We start from the raw sequence: 18,754 nt of genomic DNA, 5'->3' as shown, positions 1-18,754 counted from the left end.
GAAAGCACCATGTGTGCACCCATCCCAAGCTAGTGCAGGGGTGCACCAGTGTGGCCTGCCCAGATTAAAGTGCCAGAAGCCCAGCCTTCACCCACCTTGCCAGATCTTTCATTTGGTGCATTATCTTCTCATTCCCTTGAGAGAAATGAAGACTAAATTTCTCTAAGCCAGTCAGCGAATCATTTCTACTCTTTTGGTATATTTAGAATAATTATCTTGGCTCTTAAAATTGGCTTTATGCGTTCTCTACTGGCAGGCTTGATTTTAATCTACTAATTATCTTTTGGCTTTTTTTTTTTTTTTTGCTGAAACATATCTAAGAGCTTAGAAGCTGCATTTTTTTTTTTTTTTGTCCCGCAGTGCGTTGCCTGTGAGTGTAACCTCGGAGGCTCTTCCTCAGGAGCCGAAGTCAGAATCAGAAACAACCAACTGTTCTGCAACGACTGCTATCTCAGATTCAAATGTAAGAGAGCAAATCAGGGAGACAATTTCTTCTCTTTTATTGAGAACACGGGTCCCCCTGCTTTTCCCTGAATCTGCAACCGCCTCCCCCTCAAGCTCCCTGCCTTAGAACTCCAGGCTTTAGGAATCCGAGTGTGTCCCCTTCAGAAAGGGTGTATCGCTAGGGGTTCAGCGCTCAGGATCCCAGCCGTACAAAGGTGGGTTGTGGGGCCAAGGGATTGGAGAGGGCCGTGTGCCCAAGAGCCAGGGTGGTTTCCTGTGCATTCTGCCCAGAGTCTGGGAACCTGCTGATGATTTGAGGATACAAACAAACCAAAACAGGCAACGAAAATGAAACTTTGCTGTAGACTGTGATCTATCTGGGCTAAGAATTGGTTCCTCATATTCATTGATTTCTGTCATTTAACAGTGGACTTTGATTATGTGATTTAGAAGATGATCGACTTTAAAAATGAGTTTAAAAGGTCATAAAGAGTAGTCAGTTTATGCTTTGTTACTCTGTCATATATATATATATATATATATATATATATATATATATACACACACACACTACTTTACAAAGGAGAGCACTAACTCTGCTTATATGATGTTTCAGTGTAATTTTTGGAAAAACTGAATTTTTCGAAAACTTCACGTGCTATTTTGTGTCTAAGCATTGTTTGTCAGTGTGTTATGAAACATAGGCTAGCATAATGAGGTTACATATTGTTTATAGCTATGTAAAGACAACCATTACTGCTGTTTGTTTGTTGAATCTTGATGCTGGTAACATGTGCTTCTTCCTTATTGTGAAAGGGTGTTACAAGTGGTATCAGCAAAACCATTTGCTTTTGAACTCAGAGGTATTTATATGGCCCTTTATGTGAAGAGTGCTTTGGAAATGGTTTAAGCCCAGTCAACTCTCTTTTATCTGTCACTGGGGTCTGAACCTTCCAACCCCAGCAGTCCAGTCCTTTGCTGGATGCCACCACGGAGGCTGGAGAGTGTCAAGGCTGGGCATGTCCCCGGGGGAGTGTGTATATGTGTGTGTGCTTTCCTCTCTTTAATCAAATTCCAAAGCCAAATGTAATTGATGTTTGGAATCGTCACGGAAAAATTGCCCATGCCTTTTCTCTCCTCCCATTCGAATAAAGGAGAGTTGAGTGCAACTTCTATATCAGCAGTTAATTTTCACTCTATTTTTACAGACAAAGAATTCTAGCACCCAGAGGCTGTGATTTGCCTCGCTTTATCCTAAGTGGGTGACCAGGTGACTCTTTCTACCTCATGGGGCCATTCTCTGAGTGATTACTGCTATGCATCCCAGGTGGCAAAGTTCCAGTGTTTCTGAATCTAAGCACTTTTCTTTCTTCTCTCCTTGCCTGATCAGCTGGACGGCCAACCGCCATGTGATGTAAGCCTCCATACGAAAGCACTGTTGCAGATAGAAGAAGAGGTGGTTGCCGCTGCTGTAGATCTATAAATATATGTTGTATGTCTTTTTTGCTTTCGTTTCTTTCTTTCTTTCTTTTTTTTTTTTTAAAGAATAACACTTGTTTTTTTTTTTTTTGGCCTCTTTAGATTATATCAGAGCACTATAGTCTTGGTAAAATAGAACTGTATTTTTGTTGTTTATTTATAAGAAGGTAATTAAGTGTGGGGAAAAGTGCAGTATTTACTTTCTGAGTTCAGGATCTTAAAAGCACAAGGAAGAAAGAACTTCAAAATATTTTTGAGGCTGATAATGACCTAGCTTGACTTTCTTGTGGTGTTTTCAAGAGGGCTATTTTATTGTTGTTGTTTTTTTTTTTAAAAAAAGGTTCTGAAACATTATTTGAAACAGTTAATATAAACATGTAATTGCATTTGCTCTTTTTATTGTAAAGTATGCTAAATTAATACAGAACCATATGGAAAATTTCACTAAAATCCACCCCCAAATTTGCTTTCTATATCTTTCTTTTCAACTATATATTAATGATTTTTTAAAGAGTTATCCTATGTAACATTTTATTTGCTTGATGAGGGGAGCTCTCTTTTCTTCACCGCAATTGTTGCTATGCAGTTCCCAATGGAAAACTGCTGCTTTTCATTAATCGTACTTTGTATACCAAAAGTTATCTCCAGAAACTAGTGAGCCTTTCTGTTTTACTGCATTTGTAAATAAACTTGCTGATGAATTTAAGGACTGGTTCTTCTTTTTCTTCTGTGTGAGTGTGTTTGTGTATGTCTACTTTCCAAGCATTTTCGTCATATTTCAGTATGTGGCTTTTCTTGATACCATAATTTATTTAGCATCTTTACTGGGGTATAAGTTGACATATAATAAACTGCACATATTTAAACTGTACAATATGACAAGTTTTGACATACATGTACACCTGTGAAACTGTCACCACAATCTTGATATTGTTTTTACTGAAAAATTTTAACAAGAACTTTATTTTTGATGGAATGTTGTTTTTGAATGCAGTGTGTTTTCATGGTAAGAGCTGTAGTGAATGGTGAATTGTTGCACCATTTACATAAATCTTTATTCTTTTGCTTCCTCAATGACAAAAGGAGAATATAACAGTGAGTTTAGAAAATATATACAGAAAAACAAAATATTGATATCTCTAATATTTTAGAAATCTGGAGTGGTAATGCAAGAATACAAACTTGATTGAGTCCTTTATATTATAATGAAAGTGGAGTGGATAGTTCTAGGATATGAGAACTGTATTGAAATAGGTTAGAAATATATATGAGGCTCTAAAAATGTAGGAGAAAATTAAAAACTTAAGTCCAATTTTTATTTTTGTTTAGTATTTATTTCCAATTATTAGGGTAATATATGTGTTCATTGATGAAAATTAGCAAATGCACTAAAGCATAAAGAATATAATTCTCAATTCCAAACTCCAAAGAAAAGAGCTCCATGTTTGAACTCATTCTGTGTGTATTTATCCTGTGTTCTTAGTTACCATTAGGTTGTGAATTTTTCCATGTTCTTAAAATCATTTCTATTTATCTTTATTAATGGTTGCATAGTACTACATTGTTTGGTGCTATTAATATTTAGTTGATAATTATTCTACTGTTTAGGTCTCAATTGTTTCTAATATTTAACATTTTAATATATATAGCATAGTTATATATGTATAAACATTTCTAATATAAATTCTATGGTGGGCTCTCTATGTTCATATCTATTTCTTTGTATTATTGACATGAGATTATTGGCTCAGAGATGATGCATTTTAAGGCTGTCATGATACAGATTGCCAAAGTGGTTTCCAAAAGGTCTCTACTAGCTTAGGCTCTCAAAACAGGTGGACATAGGCTTGTCCATCTCATTGCCTATTCACCAACATGCATTTCTGTTGCCTTGTCTCTGCCTGACATGCAGTAGCCCTCAACATGCTGTAGCTGAACCCCTTAACCACTATGTCAGCTTTTGCCTTGTTGACTGTGTTTGTTCCCGCCTTGAGTGCAAGCTTTATTACATGATTTTAGTTTTCTAATCCAACATCTTTTCTTATTACTCTTTTCTGTCTGTCTTTTTGTCTTTTCATCTTATCCTGTTGATTTTTCTTCTTAGTATATTCTTATGACATTTTTCTCTTGTTTCTCACATCATTTTTGCTTAATGGTGATGTTTTTGTTAGTACTTATTGTTAGAACAACTCTCAGAGATTCTCTCCTAAGACGCTGCTTCTACAGAACCTTTGTGTAAGCCCGTGAGTCCTCATTACTTCATCTAGGAACAAGGGAACATTTGGTCACTCAACGTTTTTTATTCAAATTTTATGAGCTAGGCACAGTTTTAGGGACTGTAGATACAGCAGCAAATACAAAGTCTTGGCTCTGATTGGGCTTAGATGTCTAGTTACGGGAGACACCAATAAAGAAAATGTGACATGCATATTGTGATAATGACATTGAAGAACAAAGGATCAGGGGAAGGAGGACACATGAGTGCTGGAAATAGAAGTTGGCCATGCTTTTATATATGGGTTTTCAGAGGCAGCCTCTCTAATATTTGAGGCAAAGCCTGAAAGAATGAGGGAGTAAACCTTCCAGACATTTCAGGGGGAAGCATTCCAGATGTAGGGAACAGCCAGTGCTTAAGTGTTAAGGGAGGAGAATATTTGGTGTGTTCCAGGAGCAATCATGTGGTTGGAATGGAATGAGTGAGAGAGGGTGGCAGGGGATGTGGGAGGGTGAGGGAGGCACAGGTCAGCAGGCCCTTCCAGGACTTGGCTCTTACTCTCAATGGGACAGGGGACATTGGACGGTTGAACTGAGGAGTGAAATGAACTGACTTATGTTTTAATAGGGCTACAGACCACTACAATAGATTGCAGAAGGACAAAGGTGAAAGCAGGGAGACAAGTTTGGAGTCTTTTGAAATTGTCCATGGAAATGATGTTCTCTTCAATAGAATAAGAGCAGGGAAGGTAATGAGGAGTGGGTAGATCAGTGTGTGTGTGTGTGTGTGTGTGTGTGTGTGTGTGTGTGTGTGTACGCACACACACGTGTGTAGGATCAGTCTTACCCCTCCTTCCTTAGAGTGCTGGGTCAACTGGGAATCATTACAAGAGGCAAGTACCAAAAATATCAGCTTCATTTCTGTTGGGGAACTTCCTACTACCTCCCGCTTGAATTGAGTTTAACAAGTGAGTAGCAAAGAGAAGAGCTCTTTGTCTGTCCTCCATGTTTGTGGGCTGTGTGGTGGAGAGACGATGGCACGGGGTCTGTGCACAAGCAGCTTCGAAAGACAAGATCAAAGAAGAAATGAGGGGCCAGGCCATGTGTGAGTGGCAAATTCTACCATTTAGTCTGTGCCAAAGAGGATAGTATGTGTCACTGTTCCTGCATTGGGCAGGAACAGAGGAGGGGCCATGAGCAGAATAGGGAGAAGGGATGATGCCTTCAATGTTTTTAGAAAGTGCATGTTTTTCTTTTAGGGGTAGGCATGACTGTAGAGAAAGGGAGAAGATAATTTTACCCTTTATAGACATTAAAACCTGGAACTCCAGCAGTACTAAATTCAGGAAGGAAAGTAGCATGAAAATTAAATTTGTTCAAGGATTTAATCTTGAAATTCTATTAGAAACTTTCATTTATATCATGGGGTGAGAACTAGCAAAATCAATAAATAAAACCTATCTGGATTCTATTGAATAAACATGGAATAATAACTACTTTGTGATTATTAAAGTTGAGACACATGTCTAATAGTAATGTCAGTGTTGGGATTTTACTTGTTTAGCACTTTATTTAACATCCATCCTTATAGTCTGGAAACAGAGATTAAAAGGCATGCTAACGCAAGTCCCAGTTCATACCTATAAAAATGGCATTTTAAAAAACCCTAATTTGTGTTTAAAATCCTTTTTCCCAGGACAGGAAAAAACTAACTTCAAAATTCTTATCATAAAACATGTAGGCACTGGAAGTATATTTGATGAATGCAAAACAATCCTTATTGTCCCATGGAGGAGAGAGGCACCTACCCAAAGGATTTTAGTATGAGGTAGATGAGACAGGGCTATGAGAGAAATACAGTGTGAGAATCCAGGCATCATTTATACACTAAGGGAGTAGAAGCGACTTCACAGTAGAGTTGATGTTTGAACTTCATCTTTAAGAGCAGATACAATCTTAGCAGAGAGAGCATGCAGATTCTTTTCAGCTGGGATCAGACCCCCAGAGATTCCCCTTTTACTGTGTCTGCCCATCAAAACCATACAGTTGGCCTGTTTTGCAGAGGAATGAGAAGGAGTCTAGATATGTTACGTGTGATAATGTATCCATGAACGGATGAAGATCTGACCTAGGGTGGTGAGACTGCAAAATGGAATAAGAAGATGGACGGGATATCACAACTCAAACACATGACAGGACCTAAAGATAAGTGGAAGAATAACTGTGGGCCTCAAGCCAGGGTAGTTTAGAGACTGATATTGTGAAGAAAGGAGATGAGGTCTGTTTTGGTTATACTGCAGGATTGACATAGGAGCAGAAGGATCTAAAGGTACTTGGGTTTGGGTGTACACAGGAGAAAGTAATGGCATCCATGAATATTTGTTTGCATGCTCGAATTGACTTGAATATAAAGTTTATTTTATTTCCTCACCTGAGAGGAAGTCAAGAACGTGGATTCATCCATCAGTTCAGTAATGTGATCAAAGACCTCTGTCGTTCATCTAAGGCAGTTGGGCCACCCACAGTGGTGGCCTGATCCTAAGGTTAGTTATTCCCGTGGTTGCAAGCTGGCTGACAGGTTTCATGCTTCCTTGTTCATATACACTGAAAGAGAGACTGACTTCTCATCGCTCTTAAGTGGGTAGAGGAACTTTCTGAGAAGCCATTAGCAAAACCCCTCTCTTCTCACTGGCTGGACTTGGATTATTTGCCCATTTTTGAACCGAGGGTACTCCCATCTCTTGGCAACTAGGACCCCTTTACTGGAGCTCAACTTCCAAATCATGCTACTGCTAATTAATGAGACTATGATGGAGAAGTGTTGGGGAGGCAACCATAATATTTACCATAGTTAGCCTTTATGAATTCTCTTGAAAATTATTTGAGTATTTGCGTTATACAAGACCCTACCTTGCTTTCATAATTAAAACCTTGTAAATTAGTGATTTTCTTAAGAAACAACATAGAAAGAAGAGGGGAAGGTACAAGAATATTTTCTTCAATCGTACGCACCAAGGATCCTATCAGGGACTAATTGATAGAAAATTTGATCTGGTCAAGCAAATATAAAAGATTAGCACATGGTGGTGATGAGGTAAAAAATCACGAACCTGGATAATCTGTGAATACTTTGTGACTATAAAGTGTGAAAAATAGTCTCATACGTTTTCAGGATTCTTTTTTTCTTTACAATTTTTTTTTGACATTCAATATGATTTTATATTAGTTTCAGGTGTACAGCATAGTGGTTAGACTTTTATATAACTTATGAAGTAATCCCCTGACTAGTCTGGTTTCTTACATAAAAATTCATGAAAGGAAATAATAGGTTAAGTACTCATCTTTTTATTATTAAATTTTCAACTTTTTAAGATTATAGGTTTAATGTACCATAATCCCGTGATATTGTTTAACACAGTAACTCTCTTGATTCTGTTTGACAACTGTGTGTGAAACTCTTTAACACTTACACTATAAAGATCCTCAAAGTTCTCCATGGACAGTACTTTTTCTTTTAAAGATTTTATTGGGGAATTGGGGGAGGGGAACGGACAAGTTGCTGTTCTTTGGTTCTTCAATCTAGTTGTGGAGGACATTGCTTCACTGGCCCATGGTGCTATTGTGATCATTGCATTCTTCCTGGGTGAGGCAGTCAGTTGCCAGCCATTGGATGGCCATTCACGGCTGTCTCATGGCAGCTGCTGGCCACTCACGCTGGCTGCCGGTCACTCACGGTAGCTTACAACAGCCCACTGCAGCCTACTCTGCCGCTGGCCGCTCACAGCAGCTCAGCTCCAGGTTGAGCTGTTGTTCACCATCTTAGCTGTAGAGGGCACAGTGTCACTGGCCCATTTGGGAACCAAACTGGCAGCCCTGCTGCTCAGAGCTTGTGCTCCCAAGCCAACTCTTAACCAACTGAGCCACTCAGCTGGCCTCCATAGACAGTATTTTTCAACTTTGATTTTATCACACAATTCTGTGGGAGATTATCAAAACTCTTTGCTATGAAAATTAGGCGAAGAAAAAATAGGGTTTATTTAAAATTTCCTAGGAGAGGGCTATTAGAATCTGGAAAATGATGCAGCACTGTGTTCCATTATAGGTTACATTTCAGGCTTTAGACTTACATATTTTTGCATGCCACTTGCTGTTATTATTTTTTATTATTATTTTGTTTTTGTAACTAAAGTGCTCTGTTAGATCTAGAATGAATTTAGTGTCACAGACCTACATGTGAGGCATTGATCTGCCTGTTGCCATTTTAGGCTAAATAGAGAGTTCCTCTTACATTTGTCAGAAGCTCATTTTCCCTTTCAACCTGTTCTCTTGGCAGCAGGAAAACATCCATCAAAGATGGCCAGAAGGCCCAGGTCAAGCTGGCAAGTCATGTGTGCTCTTACATTCATTTCTACCTTCAAATCAAACTAGCTTCTAGGACCCCTTAGTCACACATTCAAGTTCAGGTGTATAATGACGCTTTGGACGTCCACGATGTGAATAGGTTTAAGTTCTGGTCTCAGGAATATAGCTCAAAGCTGAAGAGGAGGCCAGATGAAAGTGGATAGAAAAGAGAAGCCAGAGCATAGCCCCTCCTACTACTTGAGTTCACCTTTACAATATTTGTCAAGTACATGCTGTGAGCCAGGTTTATTAGGGACACAATAGCAAGTGCGGTATTTTCATACCATAAAGTTCAGCTATGAAAATTAGAGTTTTTATGACTGAAATCATGTACAGTCAAATCAGGATTTTCCCCATCCCCATTCCCTCCCAATGGTTGGCTCCTGACCTTTAGCTGTGTTTACGCGATGCCAGAGTCATGGCCCTGTGCTGGGCCTGGGGAAGCGCTTTGTCCTCACTGGTTTCTGTGCCGGTGTTCCCTGCAGCGCCTATTGTCTCGTCTGGTCTTTCTGCTTGGTTAGCTCTCCATGATGGCATCCACTGGGGTGTGCACTTTCCATGCGATCAAGGCCTGGAAGGTCTTTGCAGCACAGCCTTGTCTGTGTCCAGCTTCAGCATCCATTCCTTCATCTCCAACATGCGACTCCTTTGGGTCAACAGGCCAGCTCTGTCAGCTAAAGGTCACCTCTACCCTTAGGTCCTTAACTTAATCACATCTGCAGAGCCCCCTTTTCATATAAGGTGATACATTCCTGGGTTCCACGTATTAGGATGGAGACATTATTCAACATAAGACAGCCACTTTAATATTTACCAACTAAAAACAGGAATATCCTCTGGCTATTTATTTAAAGGGAGTACATTAGATGATTCTGGCTGAAAATATTAAAGTATTTTTTCTAAATTGCATTTATGAATGTGTGGTCATCACTAAAAGATGTAATAGCATGGCACTTATAGTCTCAAGTAGACTTAATTTTCAGTGGGATAGTGGTTGTTCCAATGACCTCCGCATTGCAAGATGATTCATTGTGTTATAGGAGGAACATATTAGACTATTTATGTGTTTTATGTTTGAAAAGGAAATTTGTAAGCTTTCCTCGTATTTCATGAAAGGGTTGACAGACACCTGCCTATCTTTATGGCTATGTTAGTCCCATGTAGCACAGAGACCATGAGATATCCTGAGGGCTGAATCAGAGTTCCACACTGTGGAGGGGTTGACAATGGTATCTCCATTTGGCACGTTGTGATGTGTTACAACTTACATGCGACATCACCTAGCGAGCAAGATTTTAAAAAACAAAGCACAAAGAGCGTGAAGAACCTCGACAATTTTTTTCAGTGATGTTTAAAGTTAAGTCAGATTTAATCCATCCTACTACATATGAAGATAAATGATTACAAGCATCTTTTGCAGATGGTAGAAAGGCAAATACCCTTGTTTTTCCTACTGAGTGAAAATAGCTGAAGTAATACACTGAAAATAACATGGAAACCTACACAAGCATATCCCTTTGTCAGCAAATATTGCTGGAAGAGACAGAGCAAACATCACTGAAGTCAAGAAGAAACAAGTATGAAAACAAATAATATAGTGTGGGAGGTTTGCTACTTAGTATAGGTGTCTCCATCATATCTCAGTTTATGGTATTTGCTAAATTGTTTCAGTGATGAAATACAAGAACTATCTATGAGTCATCAAAAAAACATTTTAGAAGACAGATACCAACAATAAATTACTTCTTTTTTAAAAAAAAATCAGTAATTTATTGTAAAACTATATATTTACCCACAGCTATTTTGGAATAAAAGAGATTCCAGATTACAGTTACAGAACATCTCACATATTATCATTATTATTATACTATTTTTACTGCATTGTTTATTGCAAGTTTCAGCCTCAAAGAAATTGTAGCCGAAAATTCAAAAATGTAGCTAATTTTATAAAAACAAGATTTTTTAGCTTAAAAATTGTAATATATTTAAAGTATACAATATGATGATTTGAGAACACATATACATTGTGAAAAGATTCCACCCCCTTGAGTCACTACATCCATCACCCCACATATTTACTCATTTTGTGTGTGTGTGGGAATATTTGCTTTCTATTTTCCTAGCAAATTTCAATTAAACAATACAGTGTTATCAACTATAGTCTCCATGTTATTATACATTAGGTCTTCAGAACTTATTCATCTTATAACTGAAAATATATAACCTTTTACAACCTCTCCCTATTTCTTCCACTCCCTAACCCCTAGCAACCACTTTTGTACTCTGTAAAAACAAGATCTTTACTAGAGTAGAAATAACTCTTTGCAATAAATATAACAATTTAAAAATGAATAATAAAATAACTCCTTTTGAAAGAAACATATGGTATAGATAGAAGTTTTGAAAATTCATGATTAAAAAGTTTCTATTGTTCCACGGTGTTACAAAAAAATGTGGAAAGCCTTTGCATTCTCCCTCCTTCTGCTAACATGGCAGCCTCAGCAAGAAAAAGAAGAAGGGGAAGACTATCTCCCTAACAGAATTTCTGGCTGAGGATGGAGCGACTGGTGTCCCCAAACCAGTTAGCTGGGCTATGCAACAGATGACCTGGAAGGAGACATTTGAACTACTTGGCACAGTAATGATGACGATATATATATAGGGCACCTCCAACTGACCATTCCATCTTGCCCACTGCTCCACAGGCTGCTCCAGAAGCCCGTACTGACAGGAGCCATCTTCCCAAATTGCCACTCTACACTTCTTTTCTAGGAAACCTGCCGGTGATGGGACAGAAGACTCCATTAAGGAGTTCTTTACAAGATTAAATATGAGTGCATTGTGTTTACCACGGGAACCCAGCAGCCCAGGGAGGTTGAAAGGTTTTGGTGAGGACCTGGATTCCTTGTTCAATGCTCGGAGCCTCCATGAAGAGTTTCTAGGTGACAGAATTCGAGCCGGCATTTCTGATCAAACACAGGATGAAGACAGGTGTGCTCATTCTTTTGTCCACGATAGAAATTGGGATTCTAACAAACCAAATACAGACTGGAGGGCCCGTCCTGCCACAGACAGCTTTGATGACTACCCACCTAGAAGACATGATGACAGCTTTGGAGACAAGTATCGAGATAGTTATGATGGGTATTCGGACAGTTATCGTGATGGTCCGCACCAGGAAATGGATGAACATGGGGACCGGGACCACTATGATGACAGCAGAGACTAGATAGAGGCTATGATTCCAGAACAGGCAGTGGCAGAAGAGCATTTGGTAGTGGGTACTGTAGGCATGTTGACCACAGAGGAGGCGGGGGCCTCTATGAAGACGGATGATTGATCATGGAGCTCCAGAGCTAATTCTCAGGAAGCTTATTAGGAGTGATGACAGAGGTCCCCCCCGCAAAGACCCAAACTGAATCTAAAGCCTCACTTCTGTGGAAGATGATTCCTCTGGTAGCAAGCACCTCTCAGTCCAGTCCAGCAGCCTCTATCTTTGGAGGTGCAAAGCCTGTTGACACAGCTGCTAGAGAAGGAGAAATAGAAGAGTGGCCTCAGAAGGAACAGGAGAAATTGCAGCATCAGCTGGATGAGCCAGAACTAGAACGACTGCTTTGGGAGACACCTCAGCTGGCGGAGTCAACAAACTCGGGGCCATCAGTCCTGAGTTAGACCCTGTTCAACGCTGCAGGGGTGGGCATAATGAATCGTTTACCCAGTGGACATAAAAGACATACCAACTGAAGTCACTTTAATAATTGGTTTGAATGGCTAGTAGCTAGGAAGTGGCTTTTAGAGAGAGACATACCCAAGGTTGAAAGGATTTTCTTTAAAACCATTTGCTATAGATGATGAAAGGTAGGGTTTGCCCTCTTCATGACTCCTTCCAAATAGTTGTACCCCAAAAATGTGTTTCCCCCATCCCCCATTAAAACATAAACAGGGATTTATGTCCCCCTCCTGGATAACATGTAACATTTGTACAAAGTATTCTATGAAAATGATTTATAATCTATAGACTTAATGCCTGGGAGATGTGAATCCCATCCTTTGGGTTGTGAGGTTTTTTTGTTTTCTTGAAATCTGATTTTTAAAGCTAAAAAAAAAATCTAAATATCTCACACATAACAATTCTCATTGGAAACCAGTATGCTTAAAAATATTTTCAAATGATATTTTTTAGCAGAGTTTGAACCAATTTGTTTAAATATACACAAAAGGAAGAATCGGTGAGTGACGAGTGGGGTGGAAATTTAGCTCATTTTGAGCAAAACTTCTGTCTGAATGGTAGATAGCATCGAGCAGTGAGTGCCAAAACTTAGGAAAGCAGCCAAGGACAAACTCTTTACCTGCCCCTCGTTGACAGTAAACCAAGGATGCCCTCACACGAGCCCACAACCAAATGTTCCAACCTTTCTACCACCAGCCAAGATATTTTGTAAAATTAGAGTATATTCAATCATATTGTATTTGTAAAAGTATCTAGAAAACTAAACATTTTGAGGAAAAATTTTTTTATACCAATACGTAGTTTAAATTAATGCTTTGTATATTTATATCTTTTCCCCTTCTATTTTTAGCATATTTTAGTAATATACACAACTTCTAGAGCTTTGTATGATTTTTACAGAAATATTAATATTGGGGGCTATGTGCGCCTCTTTTAATTTGTTTTTAAACTGAAGTGTATTATTTTAAAAGGTGAGATTAAAAATGTTTAGAGCCCTAGCAACTGAAATCCAAAGAAGTGAAGTGAATTGATGAAGGTGTCTCAGACAAGAACTGGAACTTGGGTCTTTCCCTGTTTGTGGTTCTCCCATTTTACATCCTTTTAATGTATTTTTTTATTACTCTAGGTCAGCGGTTTTCAACCTGTGGGTCGTGACCCCTTTGGGGGTCGAACGACCCTTTCACAGGGGTCGCCTAAGACCATCGGAAAACAAAAAGATATTTACATTACGATTCATAACAGTAGCAAAATTACAGTTATAGAGTAGCAACGAAAATAATTTTATGGCTGGGGGTCACCACAACATGAGGAACTGTATTAAGGGGTCGCGCGCAGCATTAGGAAGGTTGAGAACCGCTGCTCTAGGTGAAGGGGATTGCATTAAAACACATTTACATCTGTTAGAGAATTAGAGCATTAGCAGTGGGTCTCACTCTATTGTTTGGTTATAATACACCTGGGTAGAAACTTGAACTTTCAAAGACACAAATCTCCATGTGAAAAACTGTTGTTGATCAGATAAAACACTTGGTCTGGCTCTCAATCTTGCTTTTCCCATACAGAGCTGTTTTTGTTCCCCAACCCTTGATGGCTGGATCCAAGTTTTCTAATTATTTTGTATCTCCTTCATGGCAATTTGCATTCAGAATGAGGGGCGTTTGGTTTACTGTTTAAGACTACAGTTTTGAAAGTCACACAGTCTGGATCGCTGTTGTGCTACCGTGACCGACTTGCTTTCCCTCTCTGTGCCTCTTTTCTTACGTGTAAAACACAAGTAACACGAGGATTACTAATAGCCCATATCTCGGAGCTTCTTGTGACCAAGAACAGTTAGTTCATGTAAAGCTCTAAGAAAAGTGGCTGGCAAATACTCGTAGAAACAAACAATGCATGTTAACTCTTCACAAATGGCGAATGCGGAGTTTTGAAAGAATGAATCAATAAGCTATTTTCTAAAAACTTTACTTCACCTTTTGAAATGATAAATGACTGACACAATTCTTGAAAATCCACAATAAATAGCATAGAGTGTGATTGTGTTCCTAATTCTGCATTTCTTTGTAAGGATTTACTCGTAGCGTTCGTTTTATGTATTCCTAACACTAGGTGGCAGTGTTGGCACAAGATGGAAAAAATCCACCAGGTTTGGTTTTTTTTTGCCCCCCACCCCCGCTTCCTGTTTTATAACTTTCTAGTCAGCTTTGGAATCATGGATCAGTCCAATATTAGTAGTCTGGGCACACTCCAGCCTGAGTCCTACAGGAGACTGACTGAAGGATTAACAGGAAATTTAAATGATCACTGCCTCCTATGGAACAAATCCGGCCTGTTGCTGCATAGAGAAGCTAGGACCTTATTTCTCTATCAGGTGGTTACACCCGGCTTTAGAGCTTTTTCCTGCACGGGAATAGACAAGAATGCTTGAGCACGCTGCCAGCTTTGAGAGTCTGTCATATTTCAGGAATCCCCATGTTTCCTCAGCTAATGAGCCAGCTACATTTTGCGGTGGGGATTTTGCTGCAGCCATTTCTTCCTGACTCTGGCAAGTATTTGCCAGGACACTCAGGTCTTGACTTTAAAAACTGCCAGTTTAAAAAAAAAATTATTTTGTTTTAAAATTTTTACCAGGGGCTTCTCTGAGAAAGATGAGAGTGGATTGCTGGAATTATATCACCTGTTAAAATGAAAAAAATGCAACTGATCCAACTGGGCAAAGGCATGGGGCCTACAGCAAGAGGATGACAGTTCCTATTCCTCCTTTGAAGTGGATTTTCATAGCGTTAATCGAGCACTATGCGTTCCCATTAGGCAGACCAACTCTTCAGTGGATTTGGGCATGTATCTCTCTATCTCTGTCTACACACACACACACACACACACACACACACACACACTTTTGTTCATTCAATCCACAAATATTGTTTGAGTGCCCACTATGAGCCAGGCACTGATCCCGATAATGCAGGAAAAGCAGTGAACAAAACAGATGAAGTCACCCCTCTTATGGAGCTTATTATAGTGAGAGACAAATATGGCAGATGATAAGTGCTGGAAAGTAAAGTGATTTAAAGTGATACACAGTGACGGGAAATGAAGGCGATTCTGTTTTCAGTGGGGTGGCCAGGAAAGGGTTCTTGAGTACAGTGATGTCCAAGCAGACACCTGAATTGCTATAGATTAAATATTTGTCTCTCCTGCCACCACCACCCCTCTTCCCGCCCTGGAAAATTCATGTTAAATCCTAATGCCCAGTGTGATGGTATTTGGAGGTGGGGCCTTGGGGAGGTGATTAGGTTATGAGGGTAGAGCCTTCATGAATGAGATTCGTGCTTTTGTAGAAGAGACCCCACGGAGATGCCTTGTCCCTTCCAACATGTGAGGACACAGCAAAAAGACGACAGTGTAAGAACGAGGAAGAGGGGGTCCTCACCAGACACCAAATCTACTGGTGCCTTGATCTTGGACTTCCCAGCCTCCACAGCTATTAACAATAAATTTCTGTTGTTTATAAGCCACCCAGTCAATGGCATTCTGTTATAACAGCCCAAGCGGGCTACGACCCAAATGAAATAAGGGAATGAAAAGTGCAACTCTCTAGAGTAAGAATACTCCATGGGGAAGAGCAGGCAAATGCTCTGAGGAAGTTGGGGGGTAAGGCATGGAGGCACTCAGGAACGTGCAGGCTGATGGAGTCTGAAGCTTATAAAAATGAGTCATCCTCTTTAAGAGAGAATACAAAATTAGATACAAAAGTGAATATTTTTAAAAATCCCCCAAAGTTACAAAACTGTAAAAGCTCACAAACTGTAAGCATGAAAATCCAATAAAGATATTTATACGAATTAACTACCCGACACACTTATAGAATAATTTTTCCTACAGTTTGGCTGCTTACTCCTTACTTCTTCATAAGCTTCTAATAATGTAATACATTTATATAGAAATAATAGAAAGATGATACAGTCTTTAGCATGTTTAAGCAAAATATTGACAGTTCATAAATTTTTTTCAGCTTCACAGTTGTTTTTGGTGATGCCATGTACATTTGTAAGAATCTCAACATTGGAGCATCTCAAACATTTCTTTCAAATAGGAGCTGTAAGATTTGGAATAATTTTCCACAGAGAAAATTCTGGTTTTGTTCATGTCCAACCTTGTTTTTTCCTACCACCGAACACTTCTAAAGCTGGGTGCTGAGACCACATTCTTATCTCTTTTGACTTCTGCCCTCCTAGCTCCACATCGTGACCCTGTAGGGTGGGTCGGCATGGGCGAGGAAAGGCACTTCCTGGAAGCCCTTCCTCTGCCAAGATAGCGAACAGCACACAGATGTGACTGCAAGCCACATGAGTATATCTCACATACACAAATAACATAGCTTTGAATCAACTTGCCCTTTGCCAGATGCCCAACATGCCCAGGGCCGCTCTGCTGCCTTTTGACAAGAGGGGGGATGTAATAGGAGGAAAAGAATGGAAAGAGACAGAGGACTTAACTGATGGTGATCAAAATAATTTTCTTTTGCAAACTTTACAAAAATCTCATGACTATGTCAGCACATTACAGTTCAAGTAAGGAGCCTGAACCCTAAGCTCCGTGAAGTCCGTGGTAAATCCACCTCTTCCAGAACAGGAGGATACGTGTACCTGCCCTACTGTGAGGTCACTGCAGGAAAGGAGGTCCGGGAGTGTGGGATTTGTTTGGGAGAATAACTTAATATTACTGAGTTCTAATTCTCAACAGGCCATATCAGACAGATTTCTCATCTTGTACAGTTGTGATTCACTGACAGGAGTGACATGAGATAAACGTGGTAGCTTTGGGGATGGTGATTTTACTGGCTGTGTGGCGGTGGCTGGTGAAGGGGAGGTGAGGACAGGTAATTTTACTAAGTTACTAGTCATTTTAATTTTCACATATTTTAAAAATATGTAAATCCCATTTATAATGTATGCTGATAGTGTGTGATTTTTTTAGGCTAAAACAAGCTTCCAGAAGAATTTCTCCCTTGCCATGGCTTGCTTTAGGGACATCACCATATCCTTTTTGCAGCTAGGAAATTTAGAGAAGTGTATTGAGACTAAAGGTTTCATCCTGTAATAGCCTATAATCCTCTATCTACCAGTATGGCACTCCTGACAACACTGGAACTGGTTGTTTTACATTCTTTCTTTTATTTTTTTTAAACTTTAGTGGGGAACAGTGTGTTTTTCCAGGACCTTTCATATCCAAGCCACGTCATTGTCTTCAATCAAGTTGTGGAGGGTGCAGCTCACTAGCCCATGTGGGAATTGAACCAGCAACCTTAGTGTTAAGAGCCTGCGCTCTAACCACCTGAGCTAACTGGACAACCCCTGGTTGATTTTCTTCATAGTTATGGTTATTTACACGATCTATGTGTATGGATAAGCATTATAGTATGCAGGCAAGAGTGCAGGTTTGGGCACCCCACTGTGCCTTTTAACTGGACGACCCCCACACTCACTTTCTGGGTCAGTTAATCATTCTGTGTCTTTTTTTTCTATAAAATGGGGATCATAAAAGCCTATAAATCATGCAGTTGTTATGAGCATTAACTGAATTAATTTTTGGCATAAGTCAGTACTTGACACAAAGTAAGCATGCAGTACCTGTCAACTGCTTGAATGATCTCTCCGTGTGCCTCCTTCTCAGCCTCTCTCCTCTGTCATCATCGGTCCTCACTGGTAAGACAAGTCACTGGCATTCACAGCACCACTTCTAGAGCACGTCAGAAGGCCAGACATGTTCAGAATGGGCCTTGCCACCACAACCCATGAGGGCCATGGTCTACTCCTGTCATATTTTTTAAAAGTGTCTTATAGCAGAAACTTTACGCTCCAAATAAAATCATATAAAATGTAGATACTTAGGTTGAACTAGACACACGGAGCCCAGAAACCCACCTATTTGTCCCCCTTGTATATTATTATCCCTCTCTTCCAGGTTCCCGAGAACCCTTCAAAATCTTATTGTTTCTTAGAACACAGTTTAGAAATTCAGCAAATTTTCCTTCCTAATTTTCAAAAGGAAAAGCAGTGTTTTTTTAAATAGGGCCATGCCACCCTGTCTTGTTAATGGGGCCAGGTTTACTGAGGGAAGTTCATCCACTTATGAATCCACAGAATGGAAAGCTTGTGTGCCAACCAAATTTTGAACCAAACTGTCAAATGGACCGACCTGAGTTGCTTCTCTGGTTCCTACTCAGTGTATTTTGTGGTTTTAGGGTGAACAATGACAGAAAGAAAATCGAGTGTTGGCTGTTAGAGTCAACTAATATTTATTTAACAGCTAGACATCATGCCACTTTAAACAACAAAATTTCACCAGGTAAAATTGAAGGTCGAATTGACTTTATTAAGTGATTTATGAATGGGGCAGCATCCCACCTAGCAACTAGAAGGGAGCTTTGAAGGTTTGTACAAAAGGGAGGTTTTTGTAGGAAGGTGGGTGGGACAAGGGAGCTAT

At 39.6% G+C, this 18,754-nt stretch overlaps 1 protein-coding gene and 1 pseudogene across 18 annotated transcripts in view; both read left to right on the top strand.

The window, feature by feature from the left end:
• LMO7 (LIM domain 7) overlaps nt 1–2,629 on the top strand; it is a 204,123-nt gene extending 201,494 nt beyond the window's left edge. For all 18 annotated transcript variants that reach the window (XM_019628695.1, XM_019628713.1, XM_019628703.1 and 15 more), the window contains 2 exons: nt 361–463; nt 1,835–2,629. In XM_019628695.1, coding sequence (XP_019484240.1) covers nt 361–463; nt 1,835–1,857 — 126 coding nt within the window. In that variant the 3' untranslated portion in view covers nt 1,858–2,629. The remainder of the gene's footprint in view (nt 1–360; nt 464–1,834) is intronic.
• A 2,542-nt stretch (nt 2,630–5,171) lies between these two features.
• On the top strand, nt 5,172–12,205 carry LOC109374245 (eukaryotic translation initiation factor 4B pseudogene; annotated as a pseudogene).
• Nucleotides 12,206–18,754: the final 6,549 nt, after the last annotated feature.

The sequence above is a fragment of the Hipposideros armiger genome, unplaced genomic scaffold (genome assembly GCF_001890085.2).
Source record: "Hipposideros armiger isolate ML-2016 unplaced genomic scaffold, ASM189008v1 scaffold_806, whole genome shotgun sequence".
NCBI lineage: Eukaryota > Metazoa > Chordata > Mammalia > Chiroptera > Hipposideridae > Hipposideros > Hipposideros armiger.
This window is presented reverse-complemented; position numbering and strand designations above follow the sequence as displayed.